This window comes from Theobroma cacao, chromosome 2, assembly GCF_053813885.1.
Source record: "Theobroma cacao isolate CCN51 chromosome 2, ASM5381388v1, whole genome shotgun sequence".
NCBI classification, from domain to species: Eukaryota; Viridiplantae; Streptophyta; class Magnoliopsida; order Malvales; family Malvaceae; genus Theobroma; species Theobroma cacao.
In genome coordinates this window covers 12,342,446-12,370,191 of record NC_142640.1, presented here as the reverse complement: position 1 = coordinate 12,370,191, position 27,746 = coordinate 12,342,446, and the positions used below count along the sequence as shown (strand labels likewise).

General features: G+C 34.2%; 4 protein-coding genes across 4 annotated transcripts; all 4 read left to right on the top strand.

Annotated features, from left to right (window-relative positions):
- Positions 1-1,169: 1,169 nt before the first annotated feature.
- Positions 1,170-7,298, top strand: LOC18608795 (acyl-coenzyme A oxidase 3, peroxisomal-like). The gene is made up of 13 exons (XM_007043664.3): positions 1,170-1,744; positions 2,363-2,480; positions 2,589-2,696; positions 2,855-3,027; positions 3,127-3,226; positions 3,348-3,422; positions 3,567-3,697; positions 4,435-4,570; positions 4,653-4,772; positions 5,218-5,364; positions 5,450-5,554; positions 5,637-5,738; positions 6,358-7,298. Exons 1-13 carry the CDS (start codon positions 1,275-1,277, stop codon positions 6,601-6,603), a joined length of 2,031 nt encoding a protein of 676 aa, XP_007043726.2. The 5' UTR covers positions 1,170-1,274; the 3' UTR covers positions 6,604-7,298.
- Positions 7,299-7,306: 8 nt separating this feature from the next.
- LOC18608794 (uncharacterized) lies at positions 7,307-10,347 on the top strand. Its single transcript, XM_018115718.2, has 4 exons — positions 7,307-7,441; positions 8,300-8,434; positions 9,343-9,429; positions 9,756-10,347. The coding sequence occupies exons 1-4, from the start codon at positions 7,313-7,315 to the stop codon at positions 9,912-9,914; spliced, it is 510 nt and encodes a 169-aa protein (XP_017971207.1). The 5' UTR covers positions 7,307-7,312; the 3' UTR covers positions 9,915-10,347.
- Positions 10,348-10,720: 373 nt separating this feature from the next.
- Positions 10,721-14,455, top strand: LOC18608793 (transcription factor VOZ1-like). The gene is made up of 5 exons (XM_007043657.3): positions 10,721-10,883; positions 11,314-11,560; positions 11,733-11,891; positions 12,711-13,221; positions 13,459-14,455. The coding sequence occupies exons 2-5, from the start codon at positions 11,336-11,338 to the stop codon at positions 13,920-13,922; spliced, it is 1,359 nt and encodes a 452-aa protein (XP_007043719.2). The 5' UTR covers positions 10,721-10,883; positions 11,314-11,335; the 3' UTR covers positions 13,923-14,455.
- A 2,276-nt stretch (positions 14,456-16,731) lies between these two features.
- On the top strand, positions 16,732-20,323 carry LOC18608792 (putative O-methyltransferase 3). The gene is made up of 2 exons (XM_007043656.3): positions 16,732-17,568; positions 19,967-20,323. Exons 1-2 carry the CDS (start codon positions 16,783-16,785, stop codon positions 20,273-20,275), a joined length of 1,095 nt encoding a protein of 364 aa, XP_007043718.2. The 5' UTR covers positions 16,732-16,782; the 3' UTR covers positions 20,276-20,323.
- The last annotated feature ends 7,423 nt before the right edge of the window (positions 20,324-27,746 follow it).

The window sequence follows — 27,746 nt, the reverse complement described above, 5'->3', positions numbered from 1 at the left end:
CAAATTATAACATTATAAAATATTTTTAACAAATTAATAAAGTTGAAAGATAAAAATGTTTTTAAAACCATTGCAAAGTATAATGCAATCTGATTGTATTAGTTTTGGACTACAATCACATTACATTTATTGATTGTAATGTGATTACATTACAATCTTACATTATAGTAATTTGTTGCAAAACAACCACTGTAATATAATTTAATTGAATACATTACCGAAAATGTACTCTCACTTCCCTTATACTAAATAATATCCTAAAGTCAAACTATTCTTATACCAAACATTATCCTAAAGTTAAATTATCCGTATCCCGTAAAATTCATTAATATGTGATGGGAAAAAGATTAAATGAAAGAAAAATGAAAAATTAATTACATTAAAAAAATCCTAAAAAGAAACAATGGAGTCAAGTAAAAATAAAAAATAAGCAAATACCTTTAGGACACATGTGATGGAAACCACAAACTAATAAATTTCTTTTTTGACATAGATCCATAATTTTAAGCTAAATTTACAAAAAAAAATCAGCATTTTGGTTCTCTTCTCTCAATTTATGACGAATTTCTTTGATCCATCCTTGCTGAATTAAATAGATGAATTTGTATTCGGTAATATTAGCTACCTATAAAACATCTATAACTTATATAATTTAAAAATTTAAAATTAATTCTATATTTATTCACGTTTTTATTCTCATAAGCTGTTATGTAGAAAGTTATGATTTTTATAACATATTTAAAAAAAAGCTTGAGGGTTATAGAGTTAACCTCGTAGAGGGCAGAGAGAAGGAAAGAGAAAAGATGTTGAAGCAAAGAGAGAGAAAGAGAGGGGTGTAAAGGGGTCAGAGTAAACCACGTGAAGGGCAAATAGAGAGAAAGATAAAACATGTTGAAGCAAAAGAGAGGGGATGCAAAAGAGGACCGTGTGTTGCACACGGGTAATATTCTAGTTATTATAAAATTTAAATGTTTATTACAACATGTTAGTTAGACACGTGTTCTTACCTTTACCAAACCGAAAATGCATGTAAAATTAACAGTCAAAAGTCAAAACCGTTCTTGAATCCAATCAAACCGCGAGTACATTAATATACAAGAACCACTCGCGTGTTTCTGCTTCCACCCTTCGCGCGTTATTAAGATGTAAACGCAGCCCCAAGCAAAAAATTCTTCAACGATCATCTTTGTATTCATATTATTCTTCTTCAATTTTCTCTGCAAATCCCAAAACAGAAAGAAAAAAAAAACGAAGAAGAACACCCAAGTTTTTCAATGGATAGAGCTTTCCAAAGAACCAAAATCCTAACCAATCACCTCCTCCAATCCTCTCCTTCTTCGCCCGCCCAAATCCCTTCTCTTTCTTCAAACGCATGCTTAGACTACTCTCCGCCCGAACTTTCCGAAGGTTACGCATTTGACATCAAGGAGATGCGGCAGCTCCTCGACGGGCACCACGTGGCTGACCGCGATTGGCTATTCGGGATGATGATGCAGAGCAAATTGTTCAACCCGAGAGTGAGGGGAGGGAAGGTGTTCGTGTCGCCGGACTATAACCAGTCGATGGAGCAGCAGCGGGAGATGACGTGGAAGCGCATCGTGTATTTGTTGGAGAGAGGAGTTTTTAAAGGGTGGTTAACGGAGAAAGGAGAAGAGGCTGAGATGAGGAAGTTTGCTTACTTTGAAGCCTTGGGTCTCTTCGATCATTCCATTGCGATTAAGCTCGGAGTTCACTTCTTCTTGTGGTGCGTTATACGCTTTTCTTTTCTTTTTAAAAGTGTTGGATTTTGGTTGTGTTGTTTTATTTTGCTTTTGAAAATGTACAATTTCACATTTTGGTTGAGTATTTGTGATGGGTTTGGATGGAAATGGAGATAGGTATTTAATTACACGCAAACAAATGCAACTCTGCAGAGTTATAGACTCCCTTTGATGGCTATTTTTGCTAATTACTTTTTGCTTTTGGACGCAAAGAAAATACATTTAGATACAATAGAAAACACTTAACAGTTTTAAACGTTCAAAATTTGATTTTTTTTTAGTAATAAAATGCATTATTTTACTTTCTGTGGAGTAATTTTAGTTGAAAATATGTTATCCTTAATCTTTTTTTAATCAAATATGAATTTGCTTTTTAGCAACCTCTAGAAAGTAATGAGTACTGAGCAGTACGTATCAAACCAACAATCCAATGTCTTGTCATATTGAAGTTCAAAATCCAGTTGGACCAAGGGCTGTTTGTTGCCTTACACTTCATTTAAGTTCTTAATTACTTGTTGTAGACATGCCCTTTTAGCCAACGTGTTTGAAGTAGAACAGAAGAAATTTGAAACTCAGTGCTATACTGTCATAAATGTTTGCAGGGGTGGTGCCATCCAATTTTTCGGTACAAAGCACCACCATGACAAGTGGCTGAGGGACACTGAAAATTATTTGATCAAGGGTTGCTTTGCAATGACTGAGTTGGGGCATGGAAGTAATGTATGTAAAGGTTGTCAAGTCCTTTAGTAATGAGGATCAAGCCTTTGTGTGATTTTTTATGTAGTTTTCTGCTCTTTTTCCTGATTTATTCTGGGTTATTGTTTTTAGGTTCGTGGCATTGAAACAGTAACCACATATGATTCAAACACAGGGGAGTTTGTCATTAATACTCCTTGTGAATCAGCTCAGAAGTATTGGATTGGTGGGGCAGCCAACGTAAGAACTTGTCTTAAAACCAAACGCTATCTCTCCTTTCACCATCTTTTTAGATTCCTTTGCACATGTGAATATTCATTTAGCTGTTTTTATGATCCATCCCTCAGTTTTGCCTATATGCTGACATGCTATGCTCCTACTGTTGCTTTGTTGCCTAGCATGCAACACATACAATTGTGTTTTCACAGCTAAATATCAATGGAACCAATCAAGGTGTTCATGCATTTATAGCCCAAATCAGGGATGCTGTTGGTAATGTATGCCCAAACATTCGCATTGCTGATTGTGGTCATAAAATTGGTTTAAATGGTGTTGATAACGGTCGAATCTGGTAATTTTATACCTACACTTATACCATGAATTCTATAATCTTTTTGTTTTCTTAAAAAAAAAAAAATTCTGATCTAGAGGCTTGTGTATGTGATTTCAGGTTTGACAATGTTAGAGTGCCCAGAGAGAACTTGTTAAATTCAGTTGCTGATGTGTCAGCTGATGGAAAATATCTAAGTTCAATAAAAGATCCAGATCAGGTACTCCTATTTGAGACGACTGGTATCTGCTTCTAGAGCCATGTATTGTCCCATAACAGGATCCTTGTTTATCTGGTAACAATGTATTGGTGGCACTTACATGTCTGTTGCTTTAATTCAGAGGTTTGCTGCATTCCTGGCCCCGTTGACAGCAGGTCGTGTTAATATTGCAGTTAGTGCAGTTTACCAATCAAAGGTATCATGGTATCTTTTTTTTCAAGCATCGTCCCTTCTATTGGCAGATGAAGGTGGCATATTTTTGTAATTTGGGGTGTGGGGTGGCAGGCCACTAATACCAAATGGAAAGGTTGCTGATATCATGTCAATGCTCTCCTTTCAGGTTGGCTTAGCAATTGCCATTAGGTATGCATTAACAAGGCGGGCTTTTTCTGTCAAACCAAATGAACCTGAGGTCTTATTGCTTGATTACCCAAGTCATCAACGACGACTTGTGCCTCTCCTTGCAAAGACGTTAGTATATTTACAGTTTATCTTATGAAATATGTGTCATCCTGAAGATCTTATGGAGTTCAGTTTGTGTTTCGCACTTCTAATTACAATGCTTGTAGCTTGACTCACCATGAAGATGTTTTTCTTCCCTGCCTTGGTAGATTATATAAGTCATTCTTTTCTATGCATATATAGAGAAACCGTATGTTTCCCCAGCATTTGCTCATTTTAATATCCTGCAGGAGTAGCGCAGTGGGGTTGTGTTTTTTTTTTTTTAATTTCTTTCTGGTTCAGGCTGATATTGATGCACTTTGAGTGTAGCGTTAGTGGTTTAGAACTTTAGATGATCAAGACAGGGTTATTTATTTGGCTGCTAACAACATATAAGGGGTGAAATTAATATTTTATATGGTTCTCTAGGGTGCGGATTTTATTTGTATTTGGATAACCATCTCTTCTTGTTGGCATATTTTATGAATAAACATCCCAAGATTAGATCTTGGATACAAACACCTGATCCTTGTATGTGGAGTGTCAACTAAGTTAATTATAAGAACTTAGCATATACTTTAATTGCTAATTTATTCGAAGTTATAGCTAGGGAGGTTTGGTCTTGGATTTTAATGTTGGCATAAAGTTGATGAAGACACATATTTCAATTCAATTATTTTGTGATGGGACCTATAATAATTTAGTTAGAGCTGCTGCTTTTGATTAATGCTCCTTTGTGTGTGTGTATTTGCTTTCATATGCTGCAGCTATGCTATGAGTTTTGCAGCAAATTACTTGAAAATGTTGTATGTGAAGAGGACACCTCAGTCAAACAAAACCATTCATGTAGTTTCAAGTTCATTCAAGGCTGTTTTTACATGGAATAACATGCAAATACTTCAGGTGAGCAACAAATAATTGTGGATTTAGTTGAATATATTCACAGTAAGTGTCATTACAGAGGTTCAATTGTTGAATACTTCAGGAATGTCGTGAAGCTTGTGGAGGACAAGGATTAAAGACTGAGAATCGTGTTGGTCATCTTAAAGGTGAACATGATGTGCAATCCACTTTTGAGGGGGACAATAATATTTTGATGCAGCAGGTAACTTGTTTATCTTGTTTCCTGACAAATTTTCTTTGACAAGGACAACTGGTTACAGCTTACAACTAATGTAAATTGTCTGAGAACATGACCTCAAAGAAAAAGGAAAGCATTCAGATGCAGAATTGGGAAATGAGTCCTGTTTATGTGTTTCGGGATTTTTTATTTTTAAAAGAATCAAGATGATTATCTGCCTCCTTGGCCATGGCCAACAAGTTGTGTAGGTTAATCTTAATTGTCTTCCTGGATTTTGTGTTCATAACATACTAAGGAATGGTTAACCATAATTTCTTCATGTTATCTGCCAAGGTCTAACTTAACAGTTTATTGCTTATTTTCTTGGCATATATTTATAAATATTAAAAAAGTATTATACTCTATGTTTATTAATTAAGAACTCTGTTTAAAACAGTGAAACTTATGGATTAAACATGTTTTAACTCAGGTCAGCAAGGCTCTTTTTGCTGAATATGTTGCAGCTCAGAAGAAAAACAAGGCTTTCAAGGGTCTGGGCTTAGAACACATGAATAAACCCTGTCCTGTCATTCCATCACAGCTTACTAGTGCTACCCTCAGATGCAGCCAATTCCAGGTAAAATAAGATTAACATCAACTTTGCTACTCTTAACATTCCATATAAAATTATATGGGCATCTCTGACTGTTGTCCTATGTCAGATGGATGCCTTGTGCTTAAGGGAGAGAGATCTTTTGAAATGTTTTGTCCTGGATGTCTCACAACATCAAGCCAAGGGAGAAAGTAAAGAGCATGCTTTCATTATGGTGAGGAAGCACTTGTTTTATCTATATGGATATCCTTTTCTCCACCTTTTAGTCTAATTGTTGAATCACTTTTCCTAACCAGAGTTATCAGCTAGCAGAGGATTTGAGCAGAGCTTTCTCAGATCGAGCAATATTCCAAAAGTTTGTTGAGGCAGAAGCAACTCTAGCTGCCGGTTCGTTGAAGGTGAATTAGTTAGTGTTTCTCATATGAGCATCTAGCAGTAGCATCCACTTGATATTCAGTCTAATCTAGAAGTGGTGAAAGTGAACCTGATCTAAATTAACTTGGCCAGCCCTAACAAAACCCTGTCCAAGCTAATCAAAATTGAAAAGTCAATGGCTTGAGCTTGAAATGACCAAAGCTACTAGAACCTGATTTTTATCTACGGTATCATAAAAGTGGCTAATCTGATCTAAATGTACAACCTGTCTCACTCGACCTAACTTGACTTGAAAAGTTAACTATAACCTGGTTTAACCCAAACCTGAAACAAGTCAAACCTCACCTGCGCTGGCCAATTACCATTTCTAGTTTAGTGAACCTGCCCCTCACAGCAAAGTTACAGGATACTGTGGGATGAATATGACCAAAAAATGAGATAAATAGAACAAATTGCTATCATATTTGTGAGTCGCAGATGGGTGAAATTCTCTGCTATTTGCAGATGGAAGTGATCTATATATTCAAGAAACTATGCACGTTTGTCAATATAACCTTGAAAGCATGCTTCAGGTGTTACAAGATATTTGCAGCTCTTTGTGTATTAGCCAGGTTGTTTAGTCTTCACTTTCTTCTGCTGCAGGATGTCCTAGGTATGTTGAGATCATTGTATGCCTTAATTTGTATTGAAGATGTTGCATTTCTCCGATATGGGTACCTGTCAGTGGACAATGCTGCTGCTGTGAGGAGAGAAATAACAAAAGTCTGCAGTGAACTTCGACCACATGCGCTTGCTTTAGTCAGTTCCTTTGGCATTCCTGATGCTTTTCTGAGCCCTGTAGCTTTCAACTGGATTGATGCAAATTCTTGGTCTTCGGTTCAGCACTGATAGGATGTTACACTTGCTTCTATTAAATTTTACTTAAACCAGAAGGCCTACTCATTGCTAGCCACTCTTTTTAAGTCTTTTTAATAAGAGAGCCTTCATTGTTATAGCGAGAGAAACCGTCTGTAAACTGTTTATTATATTAATAAATTTAATAAATTTTAAAAAAAAAATGCATAGAAAAGAGTAAGTAGCAATGTTGATCTTGTGCTTCGCCCGAGGGAATATTATCATAAGAAGCAACTCTCTTGCTTTCATCGTGTTTATATTGGCGATCTAGTTGGATGAGGTTTATAGTAGTTAAGACTCGTGCTAACGTGAAAGGGAACAAATCAGCAGTGTGCTTTCTTCATCCTGCTCCTTGGTGTTGGGTAACTTGCTGGGCTGTTGTGGGTTGGGCTCTCACCTCCATTTCTTTCTTCTTTCTTTTCTTGGGTTTAATTTTCGGTCTTCTTTCTTTTTCTTGAGTGACTCGGATCCGAAGAAGACAGAAAGGATCGACTGTCCAGAAAGCCCCTACGTCCACTAACAACGGTTTTAATCTTTATTCTATATCTATTTCTCTTTTTCTTTATTCTTACATACGGTTACGTCCCTCTTTGAATCAAAGCATCCAACAGCTTGTGTCTGATCTCTGATGACTGGTGAAGCTTAAATTTATCATCCAGAAACTCCCACGAGAAGAACAAAAGAAAGAAGAGGGGGAGATGAGATGATTCTACCAGTAGTAAAGCTAGGAACCCTTGCACTAAAAACCGTTTGCAAACCCATTGCTAATCGTCTCAAGAAAGAGGCTGGTTTACATCCCAGGTTCCGCCAATTTATCATCAACATTGCCCAGGTACTCCTTTTCTTTTTCTTTCCTGTAATCAAAACTGAGCTTTTGTTATTATTGTTTTTTAACCGGTTTCCAGTATGCTGATTCTGGGTTGTGTCTTTTTTTTTTTTTGGCGGCTTTGCTATTGGCTAGTTGTATGAACTCTGATTAACGTCCCCCAACCCTCCAGTTATGGTTTTGATCTAATATTAACACTGTGTTAAGTTTCTGTGTTATAATTAGTAGCATGCCTCTTATCTCCCTAATTGCTTGCCAGTTAAATTTAAACATTTTTAAGTATGCATTTTTTAAATTGTTAGGGGTTATGTTGCTCCGTAATTGAACTTTTAACATCTGATTAGCATCTATTTAAATATATGGAATCTTCAGCTCCTGTTCGTAGCTTGACAGGCTGATAATTAGTACAATTCAGCCATTAATGTTCAGTTTCTACCTTTGGTGAGATGTTGGTATGCATTCTATAGACAGAGTTTCTTGCCTATAGTTTAAAGGTGCTTCTTGTTGGCTTTCTTCCCTGAGTGGGAAGGACTGCTTATGCGTGTCTCCATGCACATGCTCTCATTGTATGTTCTTTTTGTTTCTGCGCAGCGCCTTGTATGTTCTACTCTGCCTATACTCACTCAGACTTATAGTAACATGTTTTATAAAATGATTGAAATGTTCTGAACTTTCTTCTCTATCATCTACGAACTTGTTAGTTAGTTCAATTTTATTTGTTTTTTTCCCAATCCCAAAAGGAGCAAGAAGCCTTTTATTACCCACATTTGCAGAATATAAAACCAAATTTTTTCAAAAAAGAAAAGAAAAAATGTTTCTTTTTTATTTTAAATTTGTATGATTTTGTTTTTGATACTGAATCAGGCAAATCATCAATTCACGACAAAAATGCAAAGACGTATTTATGGTCATGCAACTGATGTTGCAATACGCCCTTTGAATGAGGAAAAAGCAGTCCAGGCTGCTGCAGATCTTCTAGGGGAGCTCTTTGTATTCACGGTACTTTTCCTGTTCCAATTTCTTGTTCTTGATCTTGATATTTGTTCAAGTGTACTCGGGTCTGTAACTACATTTATTCCTCTGTATAGTTTGTGTTAATGTCTTTCTGCGTAAAAGTCAGTATTAAATAACACAGGCTCTAGACCTTTCATATTTAAAAAAAGGTTGATGTTATTTCTCATTCGCTGGTTTAGGCTTCTGTTTGCGTAATGTTCTGATGTCAAAAATGCATGCCAAAGTCGAAGAGGTTGGTCGGTGTGGTACTGGAACCAGACTACATATGAACTGCATTCTCCAGTTTCAGTAGATTATTTGGGTACAGCGTCATAAAATTATTGGCAATATACTTCGAAGTATTTAATGATGCATTTTGAAAACTTTAGCAATTTTCTCTTTGAAGTGATATTATGAACCCTCTGTAAATACATACCAGCAACTCCTCCCCTATGATCATCCCGCTATGGTAGAAAATTCTAGTCTGGTTAATTTTAAAAAAAAAAAAAAAGAGAGAAAGAAAAGTCTAGTCTGGTTACTCTTAACAATTGCACTGAATGCTTGTAGATAAGACCTTAACTTGATTGAGTATCATCAAAAAGGCAGATGACTGTTAGGTTGCTCTCACATTTTATCCAGTTAATGTTCATGTACAGTGACTTTCCACTGGCAAATGTTCTAAGAAGATTGCATTTAAAGTTAGACAGTTCAGGCAGAAAGATGCCAATGGCTTGTAGGGTGAATAGAAACAACGGGACATATACATTCAACTCAAGTCTGTTTACTGATGAATTTTACTCTCATGCAAAGCATAAGGGTGAAGCCTCTTTCAATGACAACTTTTCTCTTACAAAGCTCATTGTAGTAAGATTTCTGATACTGTTTGAAATAATCCTTATTCTTTCTCTCTTTAGGTTGCTGGAGCTGCTGTTATTTTTGAGGTGCAAAGAAGCTCCAGATCAGAAGCAAGAAAAGAGGAGCAGCGCAAACAAGAACTGGAGGTATTTCTTTCTCTCTGATTGAGGTTACTGCTGTAATAAATCTTTCTCTCTCATATGGTGTTTTGTTTTATTGTTTACTGTAAGTACATTGTATCGATTGGTAATGACTAAATCTTTCAACAAGGTCTTATCAAGTTTGGAGTTAATCAACTTTTATTACTGAACATTGGTGGTTTCAGTCTTGTAATGATGAGTTTTGAAGCGATTTAAGTTTTATCGACGAACTATTTTTAAAGTTGTGTTCATGCAACGATGCATGTTGCCATCATAGTGAGGCAAATGCATACTCTTGTTTATTAATGGTTAGTCCTTTATCTACTGTCTAGGCGATGAAACAAAGAGATGAAGATTTAGCACAAGAAGTTGAGCTACTTAAACACAAAATTGAAGAGCTAGAACAACTGGCCAGAGGACGAGGACTTACTGGTTTATTCAACTTCAGGCATGCGCATGGCGCTGAAGATGGAAAAGCACAACCGTCTTGATTATCACAGAAATCAAGCTCAGCCCAAAGCTTTGATGTGAAAACAAATTTACTTGAGTTTATTTACAACAGTGGTCGAAGTGGGTGAATTTTGGTTTCATTGTTCCTACAATTTGTGTACAAAAGCTTGGGATAAGTCACGTGGCAAGATACCCAACTGTACAAGCTGTCCACAGAAGTCCTTCGAGCTCCAATAAAACAATAAAAAAAAAGAAAAGCTTCACATAGTATCCATTTATCTGATATGATACACTGGGCTTGGTCGTAATTGGAGTTTTGAAAATTCTTCAGCTTCTGCTGAATTTAGCTTGATTTGACCATCTGGGAATTGGAAAAAGTCCCATTCAGTTCAAACCTGTATTGGTTAAACGGTTGCCTAAAGCTCCCTGTGAAACATCAAGGCTGGATGTTGGATGGTACTGCTTTTGTGATTTTATTATGAAGCCAACAAATGATACAAGGATCAAAGGATTATTATCCAATATCCTTAAAAACCCCAAAGATGAGTTCATATTAATTTAACAATTTAATGTTAGATTTTCTTTATTTTATAATTTGTAAATTTTCCTGTTAATATAAATAAGATAGTAAATTCATGATTAGAAACATGTAAATTGACTCTAGCAATAAATCATGTAATTGTTTGTTGCACCACTCTAGCAGCATGGCGAATTTCACTGTTTCCTTCTCTTTAAGACAGAAGTTCCCAACGTGATCCTGAGGGTAAAAGTTTGAAGTTTTCAACTTCACCCGACATATTTATACAGTTTAATGAGTTAAAAAGCTACAAAGGAAAACGACAAGAAGTGGGTACTAGAAATAGTTGCCCGGTCTTTTTCCTTCTTGCCGGGGGCTGCTTCTGCTTATCTGGAGGATGCGCTGGACCCTCACTCCTCTTACCCTTCCCCTTCGCATGTAATATCAGCCCTTTTAATCCTTCCAGCCAAACAAATCTCTTTAAACTCTTTAGGTAATGTATTTTTTCTCTTTATTTCTTATGTTTTTTTTGTTCTGTTCTTTTTTTTTTTTAACCCTAAAGTTGAAAGTTGGAATTTTTGGGAAAGCTTTGGGAGATCAAATCAATAACCCAGTGTTTCTTTCTTATCATTAAGCCATCCTTTAACTTGCAATCTTATTTGTTTTTTTTTTCATGGTTTTGGGTTTTGTATTCAATCTGGGAAATTACTTGTTCTGTTTTCTTATTAGGGGTTTTGGGATGATTGAAACAGTGGAAACTGGAAAGTAGCTAGTTTTGGGATCACTTTGGTGAAAGGTTTTAATTTCCTCATGTCCACATTCAGTTATTTCATCATTGTTTTATTTTTTTTAATTGTGTGATTTAAGGGTTGAAATTCTTAGATATTAAGGTTTTCTGAATTCATTCATTGTGGTTTAAATAGGGTTTGGGTTGGGGAGGGCGCAATGCAGAATAACTCAAAGAACAAATGTATATCTGCATCTCACCAGCTGATGGTGGACAATGCCAAGAACCGGCTCAATAATCTTCAAGAACGGTTCACTGATCTTCAAGCCGCTAGGAAGGAAGGTCGAGCTGGTGATGTTGCAGTGCTGGAGGAGCAAGTTTATCAGAGTCTTCGTGAGTGGAAAGCCGAGCTCTGCGCACCATCCCCCGCCACTTCTTTACTTGTTTGTATCTTTTATTTTATCAACACTAACTTAAACTTTTTGCATCAATCTCTAGTTTGCTGTAAATAGAATGGGGGGTAAATTCTGTTTGTGAACTCATTGGGTTGTTTTTCTTTTAATTTTATTGTTTGTTTGCCTAAGGATGAAGTAACGTTTGATTAATTTTATGTAGGGTGGTAGTCTTGGATCATTCTCAGATGATATAAATCGATTGTTGCAACTATATGAGGAGGAAGATGATGCGTCTAGTCCATTAAAGGGACCAGCAGTGCTGAAGCCTGAAACTGATGTTCAAAGCCTTAATCCATGTAATTTACCAGTAGTTCCAGAGGTGAGAGCTATATCTCTGAGGGAGATTGTTAATATGGAGAAATATTTATTACTTTTTCTAGCGCTCTCTCTCTTTAAAAAAAAAAAAACCGTAGTTAAACACTATTTCTCTGAAAAGAAAGGAAATTAAATTTTGAATCAGAAGTTTATGTTTGATTTTAGTCAATATATTTCTTTATTAAGCAAGACTGGGTGGAGCCATCCTTCTCTAGTAGGAACATTGGCAAAGTCCAGGTGCCAAAAGTTTAATTTCATTTGATAAACCTGTACCCTTTGAACTTGATTGGTATGCATGTTCCTTAATTGTGTTGCTCATACTTTTTTACTTCGGTGTGTGCAAAGTGCATCACATAAAGGGCATAAATTTGTATCTTTAAAGATATTAGCTCTTGTATGTTGATTTTCTTTCTCCTAATAATAGTCATTTTCTTTTTAAAGTAATGATGGCTTATTTAAGGACACACCTTCTCGCTTAGATTTCTGGATATTAGACATGACTTAATTGAATTGATCATTATGCTTCCATTTTTGACTTTTATGTATAACCCATCTCAAACAGAAATTTAAAGCAAAAGTATGCAACTGTGTAGATTTCTTTGAAAGACTCATTGATTTAGCAGTCCAAGCATAAATCTGTGAAGAGATAAACATATAAATGATTCAATGATGTTTTCTTGAGTTGAATTTTGGCATCATTATTTTTTCTTTTCTGGTTATGTTTTGTTGGTTTTTGTGAGCTTCCAGTGGTTTATTGGTAATCTTTCACGTGAAGTCATTTGCCTGGAAGTGGCTGATCAATAAAACACATTTTCTACCTCAGGATTATTTAGTGAATCATGAGCTACAACAACATGGTTTGCAAGGATTTGATCCATGTAAAGTTTCTACCTCAGCTTTGGAGACCACAGCGGTTGGTAATGACATAAATTATCAATTGGATTATCATCCATTTGATTTACAGCAGGAATTTGACCATGGGCCTCTCATTGGTGCCAATGGTACTGAAGATTGTGTGAAGGATGCTAGCCCCAACATTCTACCAAATATCTCTCCTCCACCTTCTGCTTTCATGGGACCAAAATGTGCTCTCTGGGATTGTACTAGGCCTGCTCAAGGATCTGATTGGTATTATGACTACTGTAGCAGCTTTCATGCTACTCTAGCTCTAAATGAAGACCCCCCTGGCATGACTCCAATTCTACGTCCTGGTGGAATCAGTTTAAAGGATAATTTACTACTTGATGCACTTCGAGCAAAGACACAGGGTAAAAATGTTGGCATCCCTCAATGTGAAGGTGCTGCTACCATGAAATCTCCTTGGAATGCTACAGGTAAGCCAATACGCTTTTGCCTTTTTTGTTTTCTTGCAGCTATAGTAGATAATGTGGGATGATTTGGTTCAGCTTCTTACGTGAAATATAGTGTCTGATTATTTTGCCCCCTGCTTTCTTTTGTTTTTGGGAATTCTGGCATGCATATTTTACTTGGAAATTAAAAACCTTGCTGCCTGTTGTCCTTTTTCTTGTTCTTCTCTGTCCTTTAACCAAACAAATGTCTTGATATTGCAGAGCTATTTGATCTTTCTTTACTTGAGGGTGAAATAATCCGAGAGTGGCTCTTCTTTGATAAGCCTAGGAGGGCATTTGAAAGCGGGAACAGAAAGCAAAGGTCATTACCAGATTACTCTGGACGTGGTTGGCATGAATCAAGGAAGCAAGTGATGAAGGAATTTGGGGGGCAGAAGAGGTCATATTACATGGACCCACAACCTTCTGGCCAATATGAGTGGCACTTGTTTGAATATGAGATCTATGGCTGTGATGCTTTTGCTTTATATAGACTGGAGCTAAAGCTTGCCAATGAAAAGAAGAGTCCCAAAGTAAAAGTTTCAAAGGATTCGCTTGCTGATCTGCAGAAAAAAATGGGAAGGCTCACGGCTGAAGTTCCTGGAGATGACAGATCTCCTGGTAAGGGCAAGACAAAGGCTAGTAAGAAGGCAGATGCCAGAAATGTTAGTTCTGCTCAAGATTAGATGACCATTTAAGATTACATGCTTAAATATGGATCTAGTGTTTCTGAACAGTCATCTTGCTGAGAAGATCAACTTGCTGTGGTGGCATATAAATGAGCAGTTTGTTGTGCATTTGGCATCGAATGTCATTCTGCATCAAGCTTGCTGTAGTTGCTATATAGACACATATCTTAGGGAGTCATTATCTTCGATAACTCTCTTTCTTTTTCCTTCTTCAATTGCTGCTTGGTGGCAGCTTTTTTCAACAAGGGGACGGCTCGGGCATCACACCATAAACTGGGTATGGAAATACGTCTCAGAGATGCTGGGCCTGGGTGCTCTTTAACTGCTTATGGATGGATTATGTACAGAGTAAGTTGAAAGCTCTATATCTGACAGTATTCTAACCATGGGGAGGACGGTAAAGGCTAAATATAGATGAAAAAAGTGTATAGGGGAAAAGTATTGGTTTCTCCCTTTGATCATGCAAGTCGTGGATTGTTTTTGTCATCCTTGTAGTTAATATACAATCAAATGGGTGCTCTTTTACTGCTTTTGTTTGCAGTTTCTATGAGACATTAGTATTTATGCTTCTTCTTGTTAGAAGTTTGTTCCTTTCTGCTTATAAGTTATTTATAAATATGATGTGCTTGATTTATGCTTGTCGTACATTTGCATGAGAAGCAATTGTAAAGTGACTGTTGAGGGATCAAGCCTGTTCCCCTGCCCCTGCATGGTTTTAGGCAGATAAGGCCAGGCCTAGCTGACAGAGAGAAAACATAAGCGAGTGGGATGATCGTCTACTACTTCTACTTGTCCTTTTTCTCAAGCTTCAAACCTTAAAGGCAAACAATTCTTAAATGTAACAATTTAGTATGTCCAAGAGGCTTAATAAATATGAAAAATTATAAATTTCAGCATAGCAAATCTAACATAACATCTCAATGCAACATACAATATAAGCTAAACTTCAAAATATCAAACTGAAGCAAACATTCAACAACATTTTTCATGAACAACTAACTTAAAAAACACATAAGGAAATTCAATCTTAACTTTCCAAGGAATTACACATAAATTCCAACAATCAATATTTTAATAAGGATTTTAAAAAATTGTATAATAATAATTTGAAAAATAGATTATTTAATATTCGATTTTTTTATCAATTTGATCAAAAAATTTATATATTGAAAATCGAACCTAATAGACTAAAAAAATCAAACATGAAAAATCTAATTTCGTTATCTACTGATGTCGTAGACAACAAAATTCTACTATAATTCTCAAATAAAATCTAATTTCGTTCTTGTATAATTTGGCTTATAAAAAATGAAATTTTTAATTCTGTTCTTGATTTAGGGGTTTTTTAAATGAAAGTTATTTAACACAATTAGAATTATCATTAACAAGCTTTTCATAAAGGAAAAAAAGAAAGAATTATCATTAACAAATTGGATAAATTTTATTAATATTTATAATAAATATTTATATAAATTATTTAATAATATTAAAATTAAGAAAAATAATTTTAATGAAAATCATTAAACGCAATTAAAATTATTATTTATAAAACAGATAAATCTTATCAAAAGAAATCTACAATAATAATTCAGAAATAAAATGAAGAAACTGTGGTTCTCTGTCAACTAAAAAAAATTTAACACTATCTGTATTTGTACATATACTATAAATTATAAATATAGATAAATAGATTATAGATAGTGTAGATAAATGTAGATGTAGTTGCTTAAGGTCTCAAAGGGTTGTTAAAATGGAAAAGGAGGGCCTGAGGAGGAGGAAGGGACAAGGGAAAAAAAGAAAGGTGGAAAGAAATGAGACAACAATCCTTGAATAGAATCTTAATTAAGAAAAATAAAATATAAATATAAAATTGCTCAGGTGGGTGACGTTAGATTTGGCCATGTGAAAGTGAGACATCAAAGCGATTTAGTAGCCAATTTATTGGTAGTAAATCAAATCAAATGTTGCCGTTTTAGCTGCAGTATCCACTCCATGGAAAACACAACCCAAAATGCGTGATGTGGATCATAACGTTTTCCATGTGTGAGTGGGACACATCACGGGTCTGTCATTTCTTTGGACTTCACTTTTTTGCTTTTGTAAGAAGTGTTTACATCAAATATTATTAGGTGGAGTGTTTTTTCTGTCACGTTAAACACGCAAACGCGTGTAAAAATAACATATCCCTATTTGCCTTTAGTTGATTTATCCATTCATTGGCTGGGTTTTTTTTTTTTTTTTTTTATAATTGAGAGAGAAAAATTTAAAGTCTTTCTTTTTAAGTAGGAAGATCCTATTTCAATCAATGAAATAAATATTTAAGTACTTATTCATTGACTGAGTTGGTGTCTATTAATTCATAAAACTCAATTATTGAAAACTTTAAAAAAAGTATATATATATATATATATGGACTCCATTTTTTTTATAAATGTAACAAAATTATTATTATTAATTTTTAAGAGCTCATATATATTGATATGATAAATATTAATGACACATAATTATTTAATTGATTATGTCTAATTTTTTTTTTATTTTTTCGTGGTCGAAAACCTGTAAACCTAGTATAGTACTTTTCTTGAGAGACACAATTCCGTTTTTAGTTAGAGGAGAAAGATATTGTGAATCTAGTTGATGTGGAACTTAACAAGCATGCCCCAACAAGATAATTTAATAGACACATTTTTTATTATAGCATGCCTTTTTTGACCATGGGTTTAATTGATTAAATTATATTAGTAGGCAAAAATTCGTCTAAGAGGACCATCTCCACTACTCTTTATATAGCATATTTGAGTGCCATAATGCTTTACAACAAATTAAAAAGAAGGACCTTGCATGCATCAAGATAAAGATGGATGTGGTCTGTGTGAATGGGGAGAAGCATATTAATGATCATGAGCTACTTCAGGCTCAGGCTCACGTCTGGAACTACTTGTTCAACTTCATAAACTCCATGTCTCTAAAATGTGCAATTGATTTAGGCATCCCCGACGTCATTCAAAACCATGGCAAGCCCATGACAGTTACCGAGCTGGTTGCTGCACTGCCGATCAATGCTACCAAAGCAAGCAGCATTTATCGGCTCATGCGCATTTTAGTTCACTCGGGCTTTTTTGCGCAACAAAAGCTAGGCAATAACGACCAAGAAGAAGGGTATGTTCTTACCCACGCTTCTCGTCTCCTGCTCAACGGTGATCCCTTGAGTGTGACACCTTTCTTGAAGGCTATGTTGGATCCCATTTTAACAAAGCCTTGGCATTTTCTAGGTGCCTGGTTCCAAAATGATGACCCGACCCCATTTGATACGGCGCATGGGAGGACATTTTGGGACTATGGTGGCCATGACCCAATGCTTAGCCATTTTTTTAATGAAGGCATGGCTAGTGATGCTCGATTGGTTAGTAGCATACTGATTCACAAGTGTAAGGGGGTGTTCCAGGGATTGAACTCGATGGTGGATGTTGGGGGTGGCATAGGTACCGTGGCCAAGGCCATTTCTGATGCATTTCCACACTTGGAGTGCACTGTGTTTGACCTTCCTCGTGTTGTTGCTGGCCTACAAGACCGTGGGAACTTAAAATATGTTGGAGGAGACATGTTTGAGGCAGTTCCAGCTGCAGACGCAGTTTTACTCAAGGTTTTTACTAACTTTATTCTTATTTTCTCCTTGTAATTCTTTTTAATTTTTTGCTAATAATAAATTAATATTTTTTTATAAGTCATGAAATTGTGCATTTCATAAAAAGAAAGGTTACTAAATTCCATAATTCTTCAAAGCAAGATAAAAAAAATCCCTATCGGGAGTACCTTGCTCACTCTCTTTGTGCAAAAACAAAATATACTTCTTCACAAAATATTCTTTAAACAATTTCAATTCAAAATCTCATAAAAAAAAAAACTCAGCAAACATGCTTAACAGTTATCTCAATCCCAAACACAACAAAACCGTGAACAACTATAAAACTCATCAAATATGCTTTAGTTGTTTCTTCTCCCTGAACCTATCATCTTAATCAATCCGATCCAACTCATAAAAACGAACATTTCCTTTGCAGCACACATTTCAGAGCAAGTCATCACAAAAAAACACTCAGTTACCACATTCAACATGCTGATTGTAATCATCATAAAAAAGCAAAATTACTTGTTTATCGTTTTTGAAAACCTTAAAAATCACCATGCAAATAAAATAAAATAAAATAAAAAATCCCGAATCCATTCTCGTCCTTTTCCTGAACAAAACCACACCTCTAAACTGCAGGAATCTCTAAAAGTTGAATCTCAATTTACCAATCAATGCAGAGCTCACACACTTCCAACCTACAACGACTCAACAAATCGATATCCTAAATCCTAAAGACCCCAAAAGGCATATGGACACAAATAACGCAACAGCTGACCAAAGTAAACCCTTTAATAGTTTTAACAATAGTAAATTCAAGGAAGCTGCGTAAGAATGCTCCATCGACCAACCAAACCGAACCTCAGGACTTTCGATAACTAGAATCATTCGACAAAGACAAGTACCAATGCTTGTCTTTGCAGAATAATCCCCGTGTTTTAATTCCACCTCACCCATGCTTCAACACAAGCTATCTCCTAAAAATCACCCCAACAAAAACTTGTTTCAGGCGATCCCCAACCATTCATCCCCATGCTCCATAAATCAAAAAGTTTTCAACAATCTCTTAGCCATTCAAAATAAAATTTGACAATAAATCCAAAAGACAACAGTCAAATAAGCCTCAACATAATCACCCAAACCTTGCTTTCAATACGAATAAAACCCAAGCCCGTGCTGCCATTTGCCTGTGTGACGCCTTACCATCGCGAGTTCCATGCAACCCAAAACCATATGCTAATTCTATAACCCTCAAATTTCAGTCTCCTCGCCATTATCTCTTTATAGATCTCTGGATTTATTTCTTATGATACCTTGCTGCTGCCCTTACCCCTTCCAACGTAGTAAATCTCTCCAACAACATCTGCTCACTTCCAACTACCTTTAATCCTAGTGCTTTCCCAAGGTTCCAAGTTTCCTTGGCTTCAGCCTTGATGATGCTATTTCTATTTCTAACATCACTGTCCGACAAGGATATGTTTGTTGCCCTTTCCTCCTTTCCTCCAGATTTCTTTTTGATTTTCTTCTTTCCCCCTTTCTTCTTCCCTTTCCCTTATCTATTCCTCCCTCCACCTATTTTTACCTCAATATCACTTAACGAACCAACTCTTCGATTTCTTGGTTTCCCAAACCATGGAAATTCGTCCACTTCCTCTGATGCTCACAAATTAATTGCAAGGTTTAGGGTGCTTAGAAAACCAAATTAAACTGTTCTCTTAAAATTTGGAGATTAAATTTGGTACAAAATTATTACTTGGCCAAGTAAAGGCTAGTCTATATTTACTAATGTATTGGATTAGCAAGATTTTCATACATGAATTTGACGATAATGATCTTATAAGTTTCTAAATATTGTTTAGTATGTACGTGATCATAGGTAACACATTATAACACACTATGTGAGTTATTTTTCTGTCATGGCAGCACGTGGTTGGGAGATGAATTTTGGGTTGTTGGGCTCATTTCTTGAATTTTGCCTTATTTTTGACTTGTGGACTGTGAGTATTTACCTTTTTGTTTGAGTTGTAGGATGTATTTAGGGCAAGAAATTATCTGACATATCTCTAATTTTTTGTCGAGTGCTCAATTAGCCCAAATAATAGAGAAATTAACCATCCCCTTCATATAGTCAAAATGAAACCAGGTGATATAGCATATACCTCAAAAACCCCCAGCTGGACATGTATAAAGAAGAACCAAAAGAATTTAAACTCGTTTTATAGAAAATTAGGTCAAGATTTAATAAAATAAAACTCATCTCCACTTATCTTGTTGTCCTTCTAATGGTTAATAATCTAATTCTTCCCTATAAATATTGTCACAGGAGTAGAATAGAGAGATTTGTAAATTAAATGAAGTAGCTCAAACTGATTAAACTCGATGAGGTCATCACTTATTTATGATAATTAAACAGTGGATATTGCACGATTGGAATGATGAAGAATGCGTGAAGATTTTGAAGCGCTGTAAAGAGGCAATTTCACGAGGTGGCAAGGGAGGGAAGGCAATTATAATAGACATGGTATTGACGGAGAAGAACCACAAAGTGAATGATGCATCCATTGAAACGCAACTCTTCTTTGACATGTTGATGATGGTGTTGGTGACTGGAAAAGAGAGGAACGAGGAAGAGTGGGCTACGCTGTTTTTGGCAGCTGGTTTTAGTGACTATAAAATCACTCCGATAATGGGTTTAAGATCTCTCATTGAGGTATACCCTTAAGAGAGTCTTGCTTTATTCTTATAAGAATAATAAAACTACTATTATTAACTTTCATGTTATTGTTACAGTTGTTGGTTTGTACTTGTCTCTACTTCTATTGTCTTATAGTACTAGAAAAGACTGAACTCATCGATTAAGAAATAAAACATTACTTCACTTGAATCAGATTTATTGTCCCGTTTACATTGGAATTGTTGGTGTTGATCTTACTAACTAAAAATTCTTTCAATTTCTTAATTCAAAGGGCTCAACCAATCGGGTTTCTTGTCAAATAAAGAACATAATTCATGCGAACCTCGATTAGTAATAGTAGTTGAAATGGATGAATTAGCTGAATTAATTGCCCCTTTCTCTCACATTTTTAGAAGCATAGGTAATTTATCATTATTGAACATTGAAAGGAACCTCTTAGCCGAAGCTAAGCAAGTATACAGCTAACAACGACACATTCAGTTGTTAGTCCAACAACTCCGTTGTCTCGCCTGAGGTTCGCATTGTTTTATTGAGCCAAGGCGAGTTTCTTAATCGATAATATCTCATGTTCAAGAAAGGAACCACTCACAAACTATAACAACCCACAAAAACAACAGCCTCATTCAACGCAAGACCTTTGTATAAAAAAATCGAACCTTTCCCCAAATTATTCCCATGGAAATCTTGTACAAAAAGTCGCAATTAAGCAATTAATAGTCCAGTAAAATCCGCATCCATTTAGAAAAATATCAAGCAATAATGCTTAAACCCAAAAACTGAAACTACAACCCAACAATCACAACCTTTCTAATTGCACCACCTCATTTGAAGCAAGACACAAACAACTTAAAAACCTTTAAATTACCTGAAGACATCGCTTCATTTCAGTTGGGCCGTCCAATTTCTTTAATTTTCGATGATCACCTCCTCACTAGAATTTAGAATCATCATCGGATAAAGATTCGTTCACCACTCTTTAGTTGTCTTCTTCAATTACCAGATTCTTCGATTTTTTCCAACTCGACCCTTATGCTTCAACATTGACGCTTTTCCTTTCCTCGATTACTGCTCAATTTCATTCAAGAGGCTAGATTTTCAATTACTCATCTTTGCTAGAAGAGGAAGATTTGCTAAAAGTATTTTCCGTTTAACAGCTATGTCACCCGATCGATGCGGTCTTGACGTTGACTCAATGACTTCCACGGGTTCATTATCGTCGAAGCCCAATGCCATTGAATCATTGCTCATGACTTGATCTAGCCCATCCTGTCCGGATTCATCCTTTTCTAGCCCATGTTTTTACATGACATGTTCTACTTCTTCCTTTTCCTTTTGTAGGTTTTAAGAATTTAATGGATGGGTAAAATATCTTTACTTCTTAAATTTTGATTAAAATTATATAAAAATTTATTAATTTTTAAAATAAAAATTCTATTCTAAAAATATATTTTTTGTTAGACACGTAGGTCAAGCCGTTAGTCAACCGTTAGTAATTCTATCAATTTACTAAGATAATAAAGATAAAAAGATAATTTTATCCTTAATTAATTTTTATAATTATTATTATTATTATTTATTTTTTATCAATTAAAAAAAAAAAGCTCATCATCTAGGGAGCCTTGATTAGGCTCCCTAAGGGAGCACCGATGCTCCCTTCCTTTGAGACCATCGGCTGGTGCTAACCTCCATTGGGGAGCACCGATCTGTTTTATTTTTTTTCAAAAATATAATAATAATTTTTAAAATTAATAAAAATGGTATTTTTATCTTTTTATAATTTCTGTTAATGATGTTTGCATTTTTAAGGTGAAGTGTCCATTTGTAAACTATTAGACCCGTTTAGAATTTCAACCAAAACTTAAGAGGGTGGGGGTATTTTACTCTTGATCGATTTTCACACCTTCGGACACAATTATTAGCCAATTTAAATTTTTAGAAACAATAGTCTCCCTTTTAAGATTTGCTATTTGATTTACCAAATATTTGTTATTGCTAGAATTCAAGTCCCATAATCCTCTTTCCACGTCATCTTTCACCCCTTATCAATGAGTTCTTACTTAAGTCTATTTGCCACTTCAGCTTCTTCTTCCACCTCCAGGGTGAAGCATGGTCTCTATGACAAATTTGGTCCTAGATTTGCATGTGGGATTACACTCCCCTTCATATTTTCCTTCACCCTTTTCCCTTTCAAACACTGAAATTTCTTGCACCCAAATCTAGAAAACTTTATTTGCCATCTCCAATTCAAGCACTTCATCCCAACATCCTTTTTTGTTTATCATAAACAATTTCCATAACACTATAATACAGATTATCACAATTGATCTTTTTATCATCTAAAGATACTAACTCACCCCACACACTAGCAATGTTGTAAAATGTGTTATAATATCGCCATAGACAAAAACACTATGAACCTCAACACATTTTTTATTGTATTTTAAGGTGAAACTTTCAGATGACGTAGACAGTCTAACAAGTAATAATATTTAGTATTTTTCTTTTTAGTTAGGAAATTTATTAAGAATTATAGGAATAATAGAAATTTTCTTTTTATTTTAATTTACTTGGACGACAAGTAAGCATAGCTTTAAAAATTTAATTTTCTTGTACTCTAAGGAAGTCCAAAGTAGAATACTTCTTTATTTTAGTTTACTTTACTTACACTCTAAGTTTAGGCTAAGTAGGATTAGACTATTATAAATAATACCTTTAGACTTAATTATTAGACAACTTATTTCTTTTGAATTATTGAATAATATTATATTTTTTCTCTAATTTTGAGTGTAAGTTTTTGCGTTTAAAACTTGGTTATCAACCTCCAAAAACAAACCCTGGTTTAGAAAGAATAGAAATCTCATGCTCGCTATTTGTGCCCCATTGGTGCCCACTTTCTCTTTTCATGCCAAGTTCTAGTTTTTTTTTGTTATTTAATGGATGACGAAAAACATTAGGAGTCATAACTTGTAACGGCTGCATTTTGCTTTTGCTGCAATGCTTTAATCTGTTTTTACTTTGTCTCCAACAATTCTATTGCTTCAAAAAGTTCAAGAGAGCTTATGTTCAACAAGTTTTTTTTTTTCACCGAAAAGGATCAAGATAGTGGTGGATCCAAGATTTTGTATGAAGAGTAGCTAAACAGTAATTATACAAGATCATGGGTTAGGTTATGAATCGAGTCAATGATTCGATTATGAGAAAAAAATTAATCACTTTTGATATAAAATTAAATTGTAACATAAAATTTCACTAACAATTTGAATTTATATAAGTTTTCAGATTCATCAATATAAATAGACATAAAACAGAAAAAAAAATTAACATTAGATATTCACACTAAGTATCGTAATAGACATAAAGGAGAGAGAAAAATTAACATTAGATTTTCACATTAAGCATCGTAAATTGTGCTTGACGTGAAAAAAAGTTGTGTTCAATGTGATTTCATGCTTCAAAGGAAAAAAATTGAAAAGAAGAAAAGGTTGAAAAAAGTTGAAAAGAAAAAAAAAGGTTTAGTATATTCATAAAAGAGAAAAAAAAAGAAAAAGGAAAAAAAAAGAAAGAAAAGAAAAGAAAAATAATTCCAAGCTTTCAGAGGAACAAAAGTTGAAAAGAAAAAATGTTGAGAAGAAAAAAGAAGTTTAGTATATTTATAAAAGAGAGAAAAAAAGAAAAAGAAAGAAAAAAGGAAAAAAAGAGAAAAAAAAAAGGAAAAGAAAACTAATTCCAAGCTTTCAAAGGAAAAAAAGTTAAAAAGAAAAAAAAAGTTTAGTATATTTATAAAGGATAGAGTAAAAAGAAAAAGAAAAAGAAAAAAAAATTCCAAAATTTAGACTTAAAAAAAATTGAACCAGGCCCCATTAAGTTTCTTATCACTACTTCAAAACAACACATTTGATATGTATAAGGGTGGCAAATCTAGATATTTTTAATTATATATATATAAATAAAAAAAATTTAAAACCTTCACCCTTTCCCTTTGTCCTTGGATGAGGTGTTTTCCTTCCTAAGGAGTGCCTGGTAGTCCCTAATAATATTAAATACATTTGCAAATCATGAAATCTTGTTTATTGTCCAAAGTATGACATGGTTTCTAATGGAGTTAATGCTTTTAATAAAATATCTGTCTTCAGGGTTGGATTTGTCAAGATTTTTTGAAAGATGGAATAATAAGAGCTTGTGTTTTTGAAATTGATATCAATTCTAGAAGTAGGAAAAAGATGAAATAAGAAAATTTGATGAAAAAGAGATTGATTACCGATATTGTTTACAAAAAAAGAAGATTGATGCCATATAATGGCACAAGAATCAAATAAGCTATGAGAGTTTCCAAAGCTAGATCTTGTTCTTTTGAGTGCATAGTTGGTGGTGATCTCTATATGCAGTTGTGATTTAATTCAAAGATCTAGTATAATAAGAGAACGGGCAAAGATCAAATGGGTGAAATTACAACCAAGGGACAAAACAATTATTTACTTTGTTCATGCAAGAAAAAGAACATGCTCTTGTTATTGCTGGAAAGTAATGTTCAGTTATGGTTGCTATAGAGCGCTAAGAAATGTGCTAAAGTGCTGCATATCAAACAGCAAGATTAACAATTTTAAGTTAAAATTTTCATGTCGCAAACCTGTTTGACCCAAAGAGTTACTATGAAACTCGTGAATATTGAGAAGTTAACAAATTCCACACATGTTGATGAGATGTGTTTGCATACAACAAATAAATCAGCCAAACTAGCAAGCTTTCTAATTCTTTCATTCTTATTAATAACACAACTTCATTTACAAAATGCTCAATTAAAGTTCCAGCAACAAGAAGGCGTTGTACATAAATGAACAGTATTTGCTCTTTTAGCATCAGCCTAAGTTCTTGAACTTTTTCTCTACTAAATAAACAAAATATAAGTCTTGTGAATAGTTTTCACCAATTTATGTGAATCAGTGGCTTATAGGGTTTTCTCTTTTAAGGATTTCTATACAAGACTTTAAGGGTGCAAAGGGAGTTCGTGTAATAGGGAGAGAAAGCATTGTAAACAAGTAAAAGATGTATCAGAAACGGTAAAGAGGAAGATCGGAGTAGTTCCTGAAGTATTGAGTATCCTGGTAGGTGGAAGAGAATAGGTAGAGAATGAGAAAATAAATGAGAATTAGAGAGAAGCCTTAGAAAAGTGAAGTCCCTCTAATGAATTGTGAAGGCTCTATATATGATGTTAGAAGTGACGATTACTTAAGAATAGATTTTAATACACGTATTGAATAATGTCATTAAGAAGAGTTTTAATATGAGTAACCACTACTTGCGCTTAAGCATTTGACTCATTGCTTAGTGCATAATTTCTTTCTAAAAAAGAGTAGAGTTCGAATCCCCTTTCCCTAAATATAAAAAAATAATAAATACTTTTCAAGATAGCAGGAAAAAGCAAGGAAAAAATTTTATTAGCTATCTCCAATTCAATCACTTCATCCAAACATCCTTCTTTATCATAAACAATTTGCGTAACACCATAATCCAAATTATCACAACTGATCTTTTTATCATCTAAAAATGCAAACTCACCCCATACACTGGCAATATTGTAAAACGTGTTATAAAACTGCCATGGACCAGAACACCATGAACCTCAACACATTTTTTAATGTATTTTAAGGTGAAACTTTCATACTCGAGCTCCAGCTATAAGAACCAATTATTTAACTAGTATTAATTCTTCTGCTTCATTCACTACAAATATTATGGTTTTTCCAAGTTACTCACAGATTTTCAACGGCATTTTTTGTCAGTAAATTAGTCAAGAAAGCGATTGTAGATACATTCAAATAGCAATGACATTTGTCGATTGGTAAAAAAAAAAATAGTTGATAACTTGACAAAGTTATTGATAGATTTCTTACGTATTTGTCGATGAAACACCGACTGAATGGCAACAAAAACGACCTTTGCAAAAGTGGAAAAATTTGTCAATAAATGAAGCAAATTTCATTGATAAAAGAAGTAAATTTTGTTAATAATATATTTCAATTTGATCAAAAATACTAATTGAATCCAATGATATTGAGTTTCAATCTTGTTAGTAATGATGCCAAAATTCGTCTATAATTTCGTCGAAACTACAAAGACATTTTTTTGTAAAATAAAAGTGATTTGTATTTTGTTTTGTTATTGTTATTTTGATTGATTTGGAATTCATTGCTAGGGTAAAATATGAAATAAAAAATTATAATTTTATAAAAACAAATTATAGAATTATATTTATAAATATACAAATATATTATAAATAAATAATACAAATAGTTTATGTTTGTTTTCCATAATTTTATCATGACCCATTGATTACTTTTGGTGCAGTTGAAAAGCTCGAAAATGTCACTAGTCTATCCATTGCCTCTAACTTTAATAGTTGCAATAACATCCATCACAAAATGAAATACATTATAACAATCACAATTATAATATCATCACCATTATTTTCATCTTCCTCTACCTTTTCTTCTTCTCCTTGAACTCTTTTATCTTCTTCATCATCCATATCATTTTCTTCCTCTTCAATAAAAGTATTAACCTCTCTGTAATTACTACTAACAAGTATCATATTATTGTCAAATTCTTACAATGGAGTAGCATATCTTGTTAGGAACATTTCATCTTCTTGATACACTATGAAACTTCAACTTTGAATTGAAGATAGAAATGTAACTTTTTTTAAGCAGTAAAGTCCAAAACTATAGTACAAAAATTGCACGAGTATAGCATTAAAATTAAAAAGCCAAAAAAGTAAACCTAACCAACTAAGAACCAACTCAATTTCATCCAATCAGCTCACAAGCTCAATTCAATTTGGCTTGGTTTGGATCCATCTTCTATTAACAAATACAACAATTAGTTGCGTAGAATAAGATTGAGTATATATATTGCAAAAAAATTTTACTGTATATTCCACTTGATCTCTCGAGATAACAAATTATAGCCAAAATATTTAATCTCTAACTAAAACTTAAGGGGGAGAGGAAAAAAAAACTTAACTTGATATATCACTAGTTTTCAGATTCTTCTATTTCTAACACTGCATTAAATACAAATTCGTTTCCAAGAGTAAATGAAATTTTGAGCTCTTCTATTTTTTTGGCTTGTGCTAAAACTTTTCTTTTTCTCATTCAGATTTTCTTTCTTTACATAATCAGTCACATTGGAAGTAACTATTTCATGTATGACAAACTTGGTGACAAAGTCTTCAACAAGAATTTGTAATAGGAAACTCTTTGGCACATTCGTTGTTTTCCTTCCCTTTTGTCTACGAAATCCAAGATTGGTGGCGCTTGTCATGCCAAATATATCAAAACCTTATCAAATACCTTTTGTGTCTCAATCCCACTCACATCCACTTTAAGCTATATTTTATAACTTAACTTGGTGAGTTATTAATTAATGTTTTTCGTATGAGATATTTAAATATTTACAATTTAGAAATTGATAACTTTATGATGTAGAGTTATTTGGTCTT